The 16,917-nt window shown below is 43.0% G+C and overlaps 1 protein-coding gene across 1 annotated transcript; it reads right to left on the reverse strand.

Moving 5' to 3' along the window:
* Positions 1–1,467: 1,467 nt before the first annotated feature.
* RNF228 (ring finger protein 228) lies at positions 1,468–14,644 on the reverse strand. The gene is made up of 2 exons (XM_073625945.1): positions 13,952–14,644; positions 1,468–11,846 (listed from the first exon to the last, which is right to left on the reverse strand). Exon 2 carries the CDS (start codon positions 11,789–11,791, stop codon positions 10,979–10,981), a length of 813 nt encoding a protein of 270 aa, XP_073482046.1. The 5' UTR covers positions 11,792–11,846; positions 13,952–14,644; the 3' UTR covers positions 1,468–10,978.
* Between the last annotated feature and the right edge of the window lie 2,273 nt (positions 14,645–16,917).

Below are 16,917 nucleotides of genomic sequence, written 5' to 3' on the forward strand. Positions count from 1 at the left end.
CCAGAAACATAATTTCCTGCTTGTGTGATTGGCTCACTGATTTTCCCCTTAAGTCTGCCTGAGATAGAAGTCAGATTTCAGGCATCCCCCAACAAAAATGTCATTTTTGGTGAGCTACTCCCAATAGGAACATGTCTAAAGGGATGCAGGCCAAGTAGCTTTCCTCATTAGAGCTCTGCAGGTGCCACAGCTGACTTATAATTATGAAACCACTCCCATTAGTGCCGGTTCACACAGGGGCAGCACGACTTGCAGGTCGCCTCACCGAGGCGACCTGCACACGACTTCAGCTGCGACTTGCAAAACGACTTCTGTATAGATGTCAATGCAAGTCGCCTGAAGTCGCCCCAAAAATACTACAGGAACCTTTTTCTAAGTCGGAGCGACTTGCATCGCTCCTATTAGAACGGTTCCGTAGTACAGAACGGGAGGTGACTTGTCAGACGGCTAGGTCGCCTGACAAGTCGCCCCTGTGTTTAAACCGGCACTAATGCCGCGTACACACGGTCGGTCTTTTCGACGGACTTTACAACGGACTTTCTGAATGAACGGACTTGCCTACACACAATCCACCAAAGTCCGTCGAATTCGTACGTGATGACGTACGACTGGACTAAAACAAGTAAGTTCATAGCCAGTAGCCAATAGCTGCCCTAGCGTGGCTTTTTGTCCATCGAACTAGCATACAGACGAGCAGACTTTTCGACCAGACTCAATTTCGACGGATTGATTTAAAACATGTTTCAAATCTAAGTCCGTCCAACTTTTGAGAAAACAAAGTCCGCTGGAGCCCACACACGATCGAATTGTCCGACGAAATCCTGTCCGCCGGGCAAAGTCTGCCGTAAAGTCCGCTCCTGTGTACTCGGCATTAGACTCACTCATCACTGAGGCTCAGAGGAACACACAGGGATTTCTTCAGAATAACAAAAGGTAGGAATCTGCAACAAAGGTTGTTATAATCCTTGCATTGTAGATCACCCAGAGGGGAATGTTTTTTTCTCAGCAAAAGTGGAGTTATGTTTTAAAGACTGCTAAACTGCAACATATTACATTTTAGTTTTTTAACAACATTGAACATTCCAAGTTGCGGGGCCAATTTTAAAGCACCACCATACAATGTGATATACAGGTATAGTTTACTATTATTATTATGACGTTGTGCTGGGAGGCACTTACAGATCATGATGATGTAGTGGGGGGACTGCAGTGAGGCAACCAAATAAATGTACAGTCAGCATACAAAGTGTGCTTAAAATGAAAAAGATATTTTCAATGTCCACATAGCAGTACATGCTTCTATATTTTTTACATACCAACAACAACATGAGAACATTTCCTGTAATAAAGGGAAAATTATTCATGCTGTAAAGAGTGAGTGAGCATGGGGGCATGTAGACTCCCCCTATCTCTGTGAGATTTCAAGCACTCCCTTTTCATCATTTGAAGATAATAAGACACTAACAATCATAGAAGAAAAAATTTAATGTCAAGATAAATTAACTTGAAACTATTGACCAAAAAAGTTTGCCCATAAAAAGTAATAACATCATTACATTTCAGTATAATAAAATACCATACATGTATATAAACTGAGACATAAATTATCTTTTTGTACTTAAAATCATTATTACAAATCAATGTTACTGCATCTATGTAACACATTTATTAATGTATCAATGACTGAGCATCGTGCTCATGATAATTCCAATATCTGGATAATATATGCAACAAATGAGAACATGGTCATGGTTTTTTTTTATAATAAGTAAAGGCAAGCTCTGTTTAAAAATAATATTTGGGTCATGGGTTGCCAAGAGAAAGTTCGGTCACTTTCAACTTTTTATATTTCACACAAGACCCAGCAAGATTACGATTTTCCTGCATTAGTTGGTGTCCATGTCTCCTGCTATATGGCCATAATAAAAGTCTCACTCTTCCCTTCCATGTCTCTCTTTTTATCCGTTTATTCAACACGATATTCACTCCATCGAGGATGCATGGCACCAACATCTGGCTTTGTGATGACTGTTGCAATTAGGAGGTACAAGATCCTCCTACAGAAATATTCCCCCAGTGACAGCCCAGAGATATATACAGTACACTGCTACTGTAAAAAACCTCAAATACTAGAATGTAACTGAGCTGACCATTTTTCCTTTTACATTGTTTAATGTCAACAGCTTGCATTGTGTTTATGGGTGTCTATTATTTACCAATGTCAGGTATAATCCCCCCTTAAATCATACATCTTCTGTATTACAAACCATTACATTTAATCATACCTAAAACTTTAATTAATCGTACATGACGGTAAATTGTATACATTCACAAATATATTCTCTACAATTTGACACATTTTTATATTCACATTGCTTTTTTTTTTCTTCTCTAATGCTGCTCAAAACTTAAGTAGTAAAACACATTTTCAAGAGCAAAGATGGGCTTAGGTGACAGTCCTAATGTATGTGGCAAGAACCACTGTAGCAGATTAGACTATAAACTCCAACAAACTGCTCCAATCGCTACGGAAAAGAAGACATACTGTAGAAAGCAAATGTACTGGTATGGGCATCCCCTGATTATTCCGGTTTATTTAGTTGGGCAGTGCTAAGGGAAGCAGTGACATAACCCATAGCACCCAATCATCAATCAGGAATGAGTTTTACTGTAGTCAGATCACTGAAATGATAATTTTTATTGGCTGCAGTGGGTTACTCCGTGTGCTTATGCCTCATTAACTTGCTACTTTAGTAGGGTTTAGTAAGTTTGATATTTGGCCAACACTCTTGCCTTGACTTCAGAAACCCAATTAAAGTGTATACAACCAAAATGTTTTTTTTATTTTTGAGTAGAGTAGGTGATGGCTAGAGCCCCTATCATTTTTTTATTTGCTGCCTGTATGTTGTTGGGGTTTGCAAGGAGAGAGTACCACCAAAGAACATGGGACGTTTAAGGCAACTTGTTAAAGAGATCAAGAGGATGTATATATATATATATATATATATATATATATATATATAAAACAACATTTATTAGAATATTATTAAAAACTACTAGGTGCATACATCACCAATTAGACATGGATTAGAAAAGCAAAACAATACAGGAAATCTTTACCAAGTTAGGGGAAAGCCCTTTTAGGCAGTTCACTTATTTATTTATTATAGAACAGGTGTCTCCATTGGAAGATTTCACCTCCTGTTCCTGTGACATTTATAACATTTGAGTTAACATAGTCTATACAAACTGAGTGTTGCAGTGATAACGTGGATGGTCTCGCTAGTGGATATCTTCAATAATGGAACTTAATTAAATGCATAAATAGGAACCATTTTATTAATCACAAAGGATGCAACATTTCAGAGCGCCGTCATCAGGTAGACAGTGACTCTATATACTCTCAGTCACTGTCTGGTTGTGATAAATAAAAGGCTTCCTATCTGAGCATTTGAGTGCCGATGATGTTCTACTATTGGACATGTTGGATTTCCCATCACTTTCATTACCAGCAGGGCCGCTATTAAGTCAGTACAACTATAAACAGTGAATGAAAGAATGCAAAGTAATAAAAAAAAAAGTGTTTCCCTCCTCTTCTCCAGCCGCTCACATTAGACTGTAAACAGTGCTGGAGTGGGGCTAAATGGGGGAGCCAGGAGGGAGACACATGGAGGTATGACTACAGCAGCAATACAAGTTCTGCAGGACACACAGCTGTGGCTGAATGGAAACAACAGGATCGTCAGGAGCACAGTAGCATGTTGCTGGCCGACAGCAGTGTCTTCCAAATATCTATGTGATCAGGCAGTGTGCAGGTTACCGATCAGCCTCCCCTCCCTCTTGTCTTGCTGGTTACTTTTTTTTTTTTTATCTGCCTAACCTGACCTGCACATTGCCTGATCACACTGATACGATTTCTGGAAGACTCTGCAGCAGCTGTTAACCATTTCAGCTTATAATCAGCTATTTAGCCAGAGCTCTGTGATTGCTGCACAGATTGTTTGATTTTTTTTTTTTTTTTGAAGGATTTACTGCTTGATCAGGCTAGAAACTTCACAGTCCCATTAACTGGTTACTGTCCTCCACTAATCCTGACCAGGTCACTGTTGGTAAGAAAATTTGTATTTTGGAAATTGGGTGTGTTGCTGTCTTCTGTCACTAGGTTGTACTCTCAAAGGAAAATCACTGACTTGATCTTGCAGAGCTGGTTTAAATAGAGTGGATCATCCCTGTGATACTATACACTTGTACACTGGGTTCAGCCATAAACACAGTCTCCGACCATCTCCTGAATCAATTATGTCTGCAATCCCTAACCGTCTTCTCTGTACCATGTCTGCAGTTTCTGATCATCTCCTGTACTATGTCTGCAGTCTCTGACCGTCTCCTGTACCATGTCTGCAGTCTTTGACTGTCTCCTGTACTATGTCTGCAGTCTCTGAGCATCTCCTGTACCATGTCTGCAGTCTCTGAGCATCTCCTGTACCATGTCTGCGGTCTATGAGCATCTCCTGTACCATGTCTGCGGTCTCTGAGCATCTCCTGTACCATGTCTGCGGTCTATGAGCATCTCCTGTACCATGTCTGCGGTCTCTGAGCATCTCCTTACCATGTCTGCGGTCTCTGAGCATCTCCTGTACCATGTCTGCGGTCTCTGAGCATCTCCTGTACCATGTCTGCGGTCTCTGAGCATCTCCTGTACCATGTGTGCGGTCTCTGAGCATCTCCTGTACCATGTCTGCGGTCTCTGAGCATCTCCTGTACCATGTCTGCGGTCTCTGAGCATCTCCTGTACCATGTCTGCGGTCTCTGAGCATCTCCTGTACCATGTCTGCAGTTTCTGACCATCTCCTGTACCATGTCTGCAGTCTCTGACCATCTCCTGTACCATGTCTGCAGTCTCTGACCATCTCCTGTACCATGTCTGCAGTCTCTGACCATCTCCTGTACCATGTATGCGGTCTCTGAGCATCTCCTGTACCATGTCTGCAGTCTCTGATCATCTCCTGTACCATGTCTTCAGTCTCTGATCATCTCCTGTACTATGTCTGCAGTCACTGATCATCTCCTGTACTATGTCTGCAGTCTCTGATCATCTCCTGTACTATGTCTGCAGTCTCTGATCATCTCCTGTACAATGTCTGCAGTCTCTGATCATCTCCTGTACTATGTCTGGAGTCTCTGATCATCTCATGTAATATTTCTGCAGTCTCTGATCATCTCCTGTACTATGCCCGCAGTCTCTGACCGTCTCTTGTACTATGTCTGCAGTCTCTGACCTTCTGGGGAGGGGCCAGGGGTGGGGCTGAAGGAGGGAGCATGGGCATGACCAGGGGCAGGGCCAGGGTGAGGCTGGAGGAGGGACAAGGGGCAGGACCAGGGTGGGGCTGAAGGGGGCTCCATAAGGTAGGCTGTATGGGGCCCCATGATTTCTATCAGCGGCCCTGATTACCAGTAACAACAGTCCCCAGGAGAAATATGAAGTGGATCTCCCCAGTGGGAACAGTGAGGAGACAAACATCAGTAAACACATCATTGTGGTTCTAACCCTGCCCCACTCCTTCCAAAACTAACAAAACATGAGATATAGTTTAGGGTAAAGTGCTCTGAAAGTTGGCTTGCCTACCAGAAAGCCAGGTAATCCATTATACTCTATAAAATAGAGCCATGATGCCCCCATGTTCCAGGGTTTTATCTTTAGATTCGCTGTTACTGGCCCTCACCACAACAACCCCTGGAACAGCAGGCTCACATAATAACTTTACAAACTTTGCTTCTAGGCAGGGGCCCAAATGGACCACAGGGAGCCAAAAGGAAAGCCACATTGTGGGGCCAGATGACCCAAACAGAGAAATACTCTCTTCGGTAATGCAACTGTTGTGATATGGAATTGGGCCTTCTGGTTTGGGTTTCTCCAGTCAAAACCATTTTATTTTAGTTCTGCATAGAGTGATTATGCGTTAATCCTTTTGTCAAGTTTTTATTGCTGTCTCTGTTCCTATTGGGAGATGAATCTATTTGTAGAGAAGAATTTGAGGGAAATTCAAAATGTTATAGTTCACCCATCAAAAAAGGTGAGGGGAAGTCTTCTAATGGGGACAACTGTTCAAGGATCAACTGTCTACAACTCTAGGAGATATCTGCTAACATCTTTTTGAGTCTCAGGGACAAGAAGTGAAGGGAAATTTCCCCAGTGGAACACAGGCAGCAAAAAAAAAAAAAAACTTGGCAAGGCTTTTAACCTTTCTCTACTCTATCCAAAAGGAGTGCACATTGGTAACAAGCTGGGTAATGAACCTGAGGCTTCTGCAAGGAACAGTAAAAAAGAGTCCAGTTGTGTTTGTATGTAATACATATATATTATCAGAGAAGTACTCTGGTGTCCTGACATATTTTGACCAAGTAGCTCCATTGCAGGAGGGCAAGCATACATAAAGAGCAACAATAATGAGCATCAAAGGAGAACCAAATAGTTTTTTTGAAGAGATGCAGTCTATGTCCTTCACTAACTGAGCACATTGGCGGTGGCACCCACCGCTCTCATATCTATACCATAAACATTTATTTCCTGTACATATACAGGAAAGTGCATGGGGACACACATGTTCCTGCCTCTCTACCAGACACATAAAAGTACACACATTAAACACTGCTTAAACATACATGTGCAGAACAGTAAGTAGCGCCATCAACATGCGCAAATCTGTTGAGATGAAGGGGGATTCTTGCAAGAGAACCATATTCAGCTTAGGCTGTTACAATAAACCCATGGTAAAAGACATGGCTGTCAACTGACCAGTGTTTTTAGCAAACAGCATAGAAGCAGGTCTGCATGATAAGCAAACCAGCAGCTGTCCAGTTAAAAGAAGCATAATTCAGCATATAAAACATCTAAACCCTAACATGTTTTAGTCACTGTCCTCAGTCATATACAGTATGTTGTACCACCAATGAGAAAAAATAAATTGCTGCTTGTGAAGGCTAACATATATTTAAATTTAAAGCCCAGCTACAGGCAAAATGTATTATTTTGCTTTGGCTAGAGTTGGTCTTATGTTCAGTGAAAATCCAATTTTTGGGGGGGTGTCACAGGAACAGGAAGTAAAGAAAAATCTCTTCAATTGCGTTACATGCAGAAATAAAAACCTGACAGTATTGAATAATTCCAGGCATCGGCTTGGACCAATCTAACTATGTATAAATCATACCTGATTGATGCCCTTGGAAGCTGAAAATCTTGTAAGCAGACACCGCTACTTGCTTTTAGGTCCCGTGCCAAACGGCTGCTCTCCTGCATTGTGAATACAGGAGTTTGACCACTTGGCATGGAAACATTTTCTGAATAAATGCAAAGAAATCTGTGATTGGATGAGATGGAGAGGTGGTCTGCTGACATCATGTCCAATCAGAGAATGTTTTGCATTTATTCAGAAAATGCTATGCATTCCCTGAATGGTGCCCATGCTGAGCGGCCAACCTCTTGTGTTCACAATGCATCAAGCCAGCGGCTCAGCATGGGACCCAGAAGCAATGTCTACTTCAGTGATTTCCAGCTTCCAGTGACATCGGCCAGGTATGTCATATACATAGTTACATTGGTCCAAGCTGGAACAGTGTAACAATTTAGAACATGTGAATGTCTGGAATTATTCTTTAGCTCCTCTGCACACTAGCAGGGAATATCTGTTTTTTCATAATGTTTTTAAGGCTTACATGCAAAAATTAAACTTGACACACTAATCTTTAAATCCTGTGTTAATGAAAACCTTCTTTCTCTGTATTCTTCAAATATATATTATAGTAAGTATAGGAATATTTGCACACAGCCCTTTCTTCTCATTTAATGGCCCTTTTCACAATGTAAGCCTCTAAATCACTCAGTTTATTTAAATCTGAACTAAGGCTATGTATATATTGTCTAAAAGTAAGAGGTATGTATATTTTCAAGATCTTTGCAGTGATCCTGTAATAAAGACCAGCCACTCCTGCTATCTCTCCTTGTGCAGGGTGACTGGTCTTGTATCCACCCCCTCCTGTAGTTTTCTGCAGGCAGCCTGTATTAAAGCGGAGGTCCGCCACCCGCTGCAAAAATTAAAAACCAGCAGCTGCACATGCAACTGCTGACTTTTAATAATCGGACACTTACCTATCCAGGAGTACAGCGATGTTGGCACAGCAGCTGATGTTTCCATCATTGCGAGTAAGGGAACCCGGCAGTGAAGCCTTATGGCATCACGCCGAGAACACTACTGTGCACGCGCAAGGCTCCGCTCTTCTCTCCTACTGGCCCGGCAGCCGGGGAAGGAGGAGGGAGCCCGGGTGGTGACGTCAATACTCACAGCTGAGGCTCCCGGAAGTGGGAACATGATACCTGTGATACCGGTGATACCTGCCCCCCCCGAAAGGTGCCAAATGTGGCACCGGAGGGGGGCAGGAGTACGAGTGGAAGTTCCACTTTTGGGTGGAACTCCGCTTTAAGTGGAAATGCTGGATTCCTCCCATAGCTGTGCTCTCTGCTTAGGTTATGTGCAGGACAGTGTTGATGTCGCTTACTTTTTTCAAGATAATATTTGGGTTTGCAAAGGCATTTGGTGCACACAAATTGGATTTATATACTTTGTGGATATTAAAAATAAGTTCATGTACTTGGAGTTCACCTTTAAAATAATGCACTCCCTATGAGGATAATATCTTATCTACTCTGGTGGCTTAACTGCAAATCTCTTCATTTCAAGCTGAAGCACTGGAATCAGGCAAAATGTATCCTTGCAGTGGGGCTTTCCCCCACAAGGATGGAGGCCCGGTTCACACTAGTGTGATGCCAGACTTCGCATGTGATTCGCACTGCATTGCTGTTTGGATCACATGCAATGTCTGTGCGATTCGATTTCAGCCATACAAACTGTATGGTTGAAATCGCATCACATTCACACCAAAATGGTGTAGGAGCCTTTTTTTGGTTCGCACTGGAATCAGATCGCATGGGTGTTTACACTTATGCGATCCGATTCCTGCACCATTTCACAGTTCGCACTGCGATCTGCTGACCAATCTGGGAGTGTCATTAACTTTACATTGACACCCGCAGCAGTTCGCAGATCTCAGTGTGAACCACTGTGCAATTCAGGTGCGATGTAAGAACCCGCACTGGATTTGCAGGGTTCTCCCATCGCACTAGTGTGAACCGACACTAAATGCTCATTTAGTCTAGGAGTGTATGAATAAAGTGTAAACTAAACTAATAACCTTCCTGGCTCTGGCAGGGTCCCTCTGACTGTGAAACCAGTCCAGCACTGCCACCTCTTTAAGGCGCTTTGAGCCCTGGTCTTATGCGTGCATTCTCACATAGTTACTCGTTAACAGCCCTGTACTGCTCCTCATGATGCTGTCGGACTGCGGGCAGCCTAGAGCTTTGGCCAGAAGAGAACAGTGCTGGAGAAAGGAATAAGGTAAATAATACACCTTATTCCTTCACCCCTAGACTAAATGAGCATTTAACCCTTGCATTGCTGAGGAAGGGGACCCACTGCAAAGCTAGATTTTAGGTAATGCTCTTCTCTTCTCTGCAGCTCAGATTTAATAAGTAAAAAAATATGGAAGACCAAGCATGCACAAATGTAACTGTCACTAGGAAAACAACACAATAACTTAATACACCATACTTTTCCTTTAAAGGACATGAAAGTTGCTATTTCTGCCCTTTTCTCCTTCTGGAAATTCTATTTGCTTGGCTGTTTCAGACCCAGGGGTGGGGTGATATCAGTTCTGCGTTAGGGGATATAGGTGCAGGATGTGTGATACTGGTGCTGGGTGAATAGTACCAGTTCTGAGTGGATGATATCAGCACTAGATGGGTGATACTGGTCCTGGGTGAGTGATACCAGTGCTGAGTGCATGACTTCTGTGCTGGGTGGGTGATACCGGTACTGGGTGTGGGATACCAGTGCAGAATGGATGATACTGGTGTTCGATTGATGATATTGGTGCTAGGTGGGTAACAAGGGTAATACAAGTGCTAGGTGGGAGATACCAGGGCAGGGTTGATAGCTACTACCATTGCTGGATTGGTAATACTGATACTGGGTGGGTGTTACTGGTGCTGAGTGGGTGATGAAGGGGCTGGGTATGTGATACTGGTAATGGGTGGGTGATACAGGGGCTGGGTGAGCGATACCGGTGCTGGGTTGGTAATACTGGTGCTGAGTGGGTGATACAGGAGCTGGGTGTGTGGTAACTGTGCTGAGTGGGTGATAGAGGGGCTAGGTGTGCGATTCCACTTCTGGGTGGGTAACACTGGGGTTGGGGGTGTGATACCAATGCTGGGTGGGTGATACCAGGGTTGGGTGGGTGATACCATGCTGGCTGTGTGATACCAGTGCTGGATGAATGATACTGGTTCTGGATGTGTGATACCGGTGCTCAGTGAATAAAACTTGTGCTGGGTGTATGATACTGGTGCTGGGTGAATGATACTGGTGCCGGGTGGATGGTAGCGGTGCTGGATATGTGATGCCGATGCTGGGTGTGTGATACCATACTGAGTATGTGATAATGGCGCTAGGTTGGTGATATTGGTGATGGGTGTGTGATACCAATACCGGGGGTGTGTGATGCTGGGGTGATTTGGCTGCTTGCACCTATTATCTGCAGTAAAAACAGCATGGCAATGTTCTTAAAAGGATGCTCCATTCAGAAAAACAAAAAGGCCAAGATTTATGTTCAAAAACATGGGCAATCGAACTGAATGCCCTTGTGTATAAGCAGCATTGAAAGAATCTTGTATTCTCTGTCCCAGGTTATGGTAGGATATATGTGTGAATCATATAAGACAGTGTTCTACCTACAGGGTCACATGGTACATCAATTAACAACAACCTAATATTGCTAATAATTCATCCAAAGGCTGGGTATAAAATACATGGGGTGACAATGTGAGCAGTGAAGATTGTCAGATCAGTCGTATTTTAATTTTTATATTTCATGTGTCCCTCCTACTGGATGGGCCCCTGCTGCCTTCCCCGGGCTCCGGCCTGTACTTCAGCCAGCAAATGACCCAGGTGACCACCACTGAGAAGAGGGCCAACACACTGGCCACTGACAGGCAGATAGGCCCGGCAGGAGAAGGCGCCGGGGCCCCACTGTATCTGTTCACAAAAACCAAGCCAGCAAACAAAAGAACCACCATGGCTATGAAGGAGAACACCACACAAACGCAGCCTGCCGTCAGGACTGCCCTCTTACAGCTCTGGCATCTCTCATAGCCCCTTCTGGGTGAGGGGGCACTGGCTGCCTGGGCTTGGCCTAAGGCCGAAAATGTTTCCCGGTCTCTGTTAGCTGCAGCGGCCGCTAAAGTGGCCTCTGATCCAGGCTGTAGAGCGTAGCGAAGCTCAACGGCACCATGTAGCACAGCAGCTACTGGCGTGCCATGGTGGTATGGCAGGCCACGTTGATGATAGGTGATGGGTGGAAGGATGTCCTGGGGAAATGGGTCATCATGCCTTACATACAATGGGAAGGCTTCGGCCACCTTAGTGTTCACAGGCAATGCATCCACCCTGGAGTCTGGGACCACGGTGCGATGGCGGCATATCGGGCAGCAGAGGCGCCATGGCCTATCCTCTCTGCGGTGCAGGGTGTTCAGGCACTCTTGGCAAAAGGTGTGCAGACACTCCAGCAGTTTGGGGGCTCTTCTATCCAAATCAAAGTAGTTGTAGCAGATTTTACACTCATACTCCTCGTAGGACAGGGTGAGATCTGAGCCCGAGCTGCCACTGGTCTGGTTAAAAGCCATGTCCAAACTTCACTCCACGGCCCATAGCCCAGTCCTGGATCAATCACACACCTCCCTGGAAGAAAGCAGCACAAAGGACAGCATCCCAAATAAATGTCACTGGTCAGCAATCAGACAGCCAAATGCATTCATAATATTCATATACAGAGCACAGTGATCACCAGGACAGGTCACCGGTCATCTACTGCCTGACACACACTATTAGTGGATTGAAATAAGTCCTTTGACCTGGCTCTTGATGGTGACTTGTGCCTGGTCATCTCCTGTTTGACATTTTCTAATAGTGGAATTTATTTTGGATCTCTGATCTGGTCCTATGATTGTGACTTGTCACTGTATTAGTGGATTGCAATCAGTTCCTATGATCACTGGTGATCTAATGTCTAAAATTTTCTATTGGTGAATTGTAATCAGTCCTGTGATCTGCTTCTATGATTGTGGTACATGCCACTGGTGATCTACTGCCTGACGTTTTCTAATACTGGATTTTAATTAGGGTCTGTGATCTTCTACTGCAATGGTGACATGTCACTTGTCATCTATTATTTTCTATTAGTGGATCGTAATCAGTTCTGTGAATTGCCCCTAAAATGGTGACACGTCTCTGGTAATCTATTGCCAGACATACGCTATTAGTGGATTTTAATCTGTTCTGTGATCTGGCCCTGTGACTGTGATATGCAATGGTGATCAAGTGTCTGCCATTTTCTATTAATGTAATATAATTAGGATCTGTGATCTGGCCCTATGATTATTATTATTATACAGCATTTATATAGCGCTAACAGTTTGCGCAGCGCTTTACAAGCGTGAGATGCCTCTGGTGATTAATTGTTTTATATTAGTGTATTGTAATCAGTTCTGTGATCACTAGTGATCCATTGCCTGGCATTTTCTATTGGTGAATTGTAATTAGGATCTGTGATCTAGCTATATGATCATGACATGTCACTGGTGATCTATTACCTGACATGTTCTAATAGTAGTAAACATTCAGGTGACTTGGCCCTATGAGTCTAACATGGCTCTGGTAATCTACTGTCTGACATTTTCTATTAATGGATTGTAATCAGTTCTGTGACTTGGCCTTATGATTGTGACATGTCTCTGGTAATTCACTATCTGACATTTTCTATTGTAGCATTGTAATCGGTTCTGTGACTTGGTCCTATGATTGTGACATGTCTCTGCTCTATTTTCTGATACAGTATTTTCTATTGTAGCATTGTAATCAGTTCTGTGACTTGGCCTTTTAAATGTGACATGTCTCTGGTAATTCACTGTCTGACATTTTCTATTGTAGAATTGTAATCGATTCTGTGACTTGGCCTTATGATTGTGACATGTCTCTGGCAATCGATTGTCTGTAATCAGTCTTGTGATCTGCCTCTTATGATAGTAACAAGTCAATGGCCATCTACTATCTGACACCATGTTCTAATAGTGGATTGTAATTAGGAGCTGTGACCTGGCCCTATGATTGGGACATGTCTCTGTTAATCTATTGTGTGATGTTTTCTATTAGTGGATTGTAATCAGTTCTGTGACTTGGCCCTATGATCGTGACATGTCTCTGGTCTATTTTCTGATATTTTCTATTATTGGATTGCAATCAGTCCTGTAACCTGGCCCTATGATTGTGACATGTCTCTGGTAATCCACTGTCTGATATTTTCTAATATTGGATTGTAATCAGTCCTGTAACCTGGCCTTATGATTGTGACATGTCTCTGGTAATCCACTGTCTGATATTTTCTAATATTGGATTGTAATCAGTTCTGTGACTTGTCCCTACGATTGTGATATGTCAAAGGTAATCCATTGTCTGACATTTTCTGTTATGTTTTGTAATCAGTCATGTGACCTGGCCCTATGATGGTGTCATTGGTCATCTACTGTCTGATATTTTCTATTAGTGGATTGTAATCAGTCCTGTGATCTGGTCCTAGGATGGTGACATGTCACTGGTGATCTATTGCCTGACATTTTCTACTAGTGAATTATAATCAGCACTATGAATGTAAACCTAGATGAGATGGTCTATATCATTTACCTGGAATGCCCTTACTTTCCAGGTAAATGTATATGTTTTCAGTATCAGGCATGATTTCAGCACATGGAACAACAGATTATTACTGTTTGGAAGGTAGTTTTACTCACAGAAGCGGCAATTCCCAGGAGGAAATAAATGTCACTTATTGGAATGTATTGGCAGCCTTGTCCATCTCTAGTAAACACTCTGATCTGAGTGATGTCTCATGCTTTAGGATGTGTTCAGAAAACCAGGATTTCAGCATCCAGGGTCCTTGACAGTTCTGCTCTCCATCCTCCTCCTATGCTTTCCTTTGTCTCCTCCTTGTGATGCTGCCTTGAAAAGATGTGTTCTCTTCCTTTCTTGTATTCATTTCATTCTCTGTGCCATCTCAAGCCTTTGTTGGTCTAATAAAGTCAAAAGCAGACAATATTTTCTCCACAGGTCCGACATGACTCTATATTCCATTCCTCCAGTGCCCAATGTCTTTTCCAATATTGGAACAAAGGCAGCAGCTGCTCTCCTTGTCTCTTTCTGAGCTTCCTGCTTGCTCCCCAGTAATGTGATGTAACGCAGAGTCTTTGTATGCAGGATTCCTCCTGTTAATGTGCAGGATCTGACTGGTCTGGAGGACAAACACATAGCAGCATCTTTCACCTTTTCTACTCCTTCTTTGCAGCTGATTTGCTGTACAAAAGGCAAAGCTTCCCCTTTGCTATGTTTTTCAGTCTCCTGTGCTTTTACTGTACACACACTGTGACACCCAGCACCTAGAAGAAGCACAGTGAGAAATCACAAGGTGGAAATTACACATTTTACAAGGTGGGGAGTCAAACCGCGCAAAGGGCAAAACCAGTCCTGATAGTAATACTGTAGTGGTGGTAGACTATTTTATTGCTCTATAAAAGGGGGCATAATAAAGAATTGTTTATGCAGAATGATTTCACTGGCTTATTTTGTATGGTGGTCAGAACAGTCATGGTATGTGTCAAATTCAGCATACCATCATTGCTCTTTGCATTATTTTACAAATGTACATCTTTTATCATACAGTAACATCCCTTTTTTTTTTAGATTAGAAAATATTTTCTTTTAGAAAGTGATCCACAAAACCATAGAAGAATATGGAATCTTTTGCAAAAATCTGTGTTTCTATCAATTTATAGGTTGTTTTTATTTTCTAGGTGAAAAGCTGAAGAAGGGCCTTTTAGTAACTTTACAAAACTGGATAAAGACATTTCTGGCACTCACAAAATACAGCAAGAGCACAAAAGTTCTGTTGTGTTTTTTTTTTATTTTTATATTAACGATTCATTTTTTTAACCACTTAAGGACCGGAAGGATTTGCCCCCTTAATGACCAGGCCATTTTTTGCAATACAGTACTGCATCGCTTTAACTGACAATTGCACGGTCGTGCGACACTGTACCCAAACAAAATTGATGTCCTTTTTTTCCCACAAATAGAGCTTTTTTTTTGTAGTATTTGAACACCTCTGCGGTTTTTATATTTTTTGCGCTATAAACAAAGAAATAGTGACAATTTTGAAAAAAAAAATATTTTTTACTTTTTGCTATAGTAAAGATCCAAAAAAAAAGAGAATTTCTTCATCCGTTTAGGCCAATATGTATTCTTCTACATACTGTATTTTTGGTAAAAAAAAAAAATCTCAATAAGCATATATTGATTAGTTTGCGCAAAAGATATAGTGTCTACAAAATAGGGGATAGATTTATGGCATTTTTATTATTTATTTATTTTTTACTAGTAATGGCGGAGATCTGCGATTTTTAGCAGGACTGCAACATTGCAGATCAGACACTTTTGACACATTTTTGGGGCCATTGACATTTATACAGCAATCAGTGCTATAAAAAATGCACTGATTACTGTATAAATGACGCTGGCAGGGAGGGGGTTAACACTAGGGGGCGATCAAGGGGTTAAATGTATTCCCTGGGAGGTGTTTCTAACTGTGGGGGGAGAGGACAGATGGAGGAGGAGAGAGATCGCTGTTCCTAATCACTAGGAACAGCAGATCTGTCTCTCCTCCCCTGTCCGAACGGGGATCTGTTTGTTTACATTGACAGATCCCTGTTCTGGCTCTCTGTGGATCGATCGTGGGTGGCCGGGGACATCGTGGCTGCCGGCCACGCGCATCAGCTCTGGCGTCGAGCCGCAGGTGCTCCCCCCTATTGCTCTCAAAGCTGCTGATGTATACCTATGGCGATTCGCCCAGGAGAGCCAACCTGCCGCAGTATAATGACGGCGGCTGGTCTTAAAGCGTTTAATAACAAACATGTTATACTTACCGGCTCTGTGCTATGGTTTTGCCCAGAGCAGCCCTGATCCTCTTCTTCTCAGGTCCCCTGCCAGCACTCCAAGCCCCTCCCTCTTGCCTAGTGCCCCCATAGCAAGCAACTTGCTATGTGGGCACCCGAACAGGATCGCTCCAAAGCTGCTGCTCCATGTGTCCATTCACACACAGAGCGCGGCTCGGCCCAGTCCCCACTCTCTCCTCATTGGCTCACTGGCTGTGATTGACAGTAGCGGGAGCCGATGGCTACCGCTGCTGTCTCAGCCAATGAGGAGGGAGAGACCTGGGAGAGACAAGGCTCTTGTGCACATCACTGGATCAAGATCGGGCTCAGGTAAGTTTTAGGGGGCCCTGCTGCACACAGAAGGTTTTTTAACTTCATGCATAGAATGAGACTTTACAACCACTTTAATTTTGTTCGAGCAGAGTTCAGTAAGCTTCAAAAAAATGGGAGCTAAATCTGTCAAATTAAAAATGCTCCTTTTCTAAGATAATAGGAAACAGGGCGTAAATAAAAAAAAATAGCATAGGGGTGGGCACTTCCCTGGAGAACATGTACCAATCTTAAACGAACAAAAATTGGAAAAATAAAATTGGGCCAGGAGCAGTGATTTTTTTTAAATGCTTAACCACTGCAGCCCCGGAAGGATTTACCCCCTTAATGGCCAGGCCATTTCTTGCGATACGGCACTGTGTTACTTTAACTGACAATTACGTGGTCGTGTGACGCTGTACCCAAATAAAATTGATGTCCTTTTTTCCCACAAATAGAGCTTT

Source organism: Aquarana catesbeiana, linkage group LG04 (genome assembly GCF_042186555.1).
Source record: "Aquarana catesbeiana isolate 2022-GZ linkage group LG04, ASM4218655v1, whole genome shotgun sequence".
Lineage (NCBI taxonomy): Eukaryota > Metazoa > Chordata > Amphibia > Anura > Ranidae > Aquarana > Aquarana catesbeiana.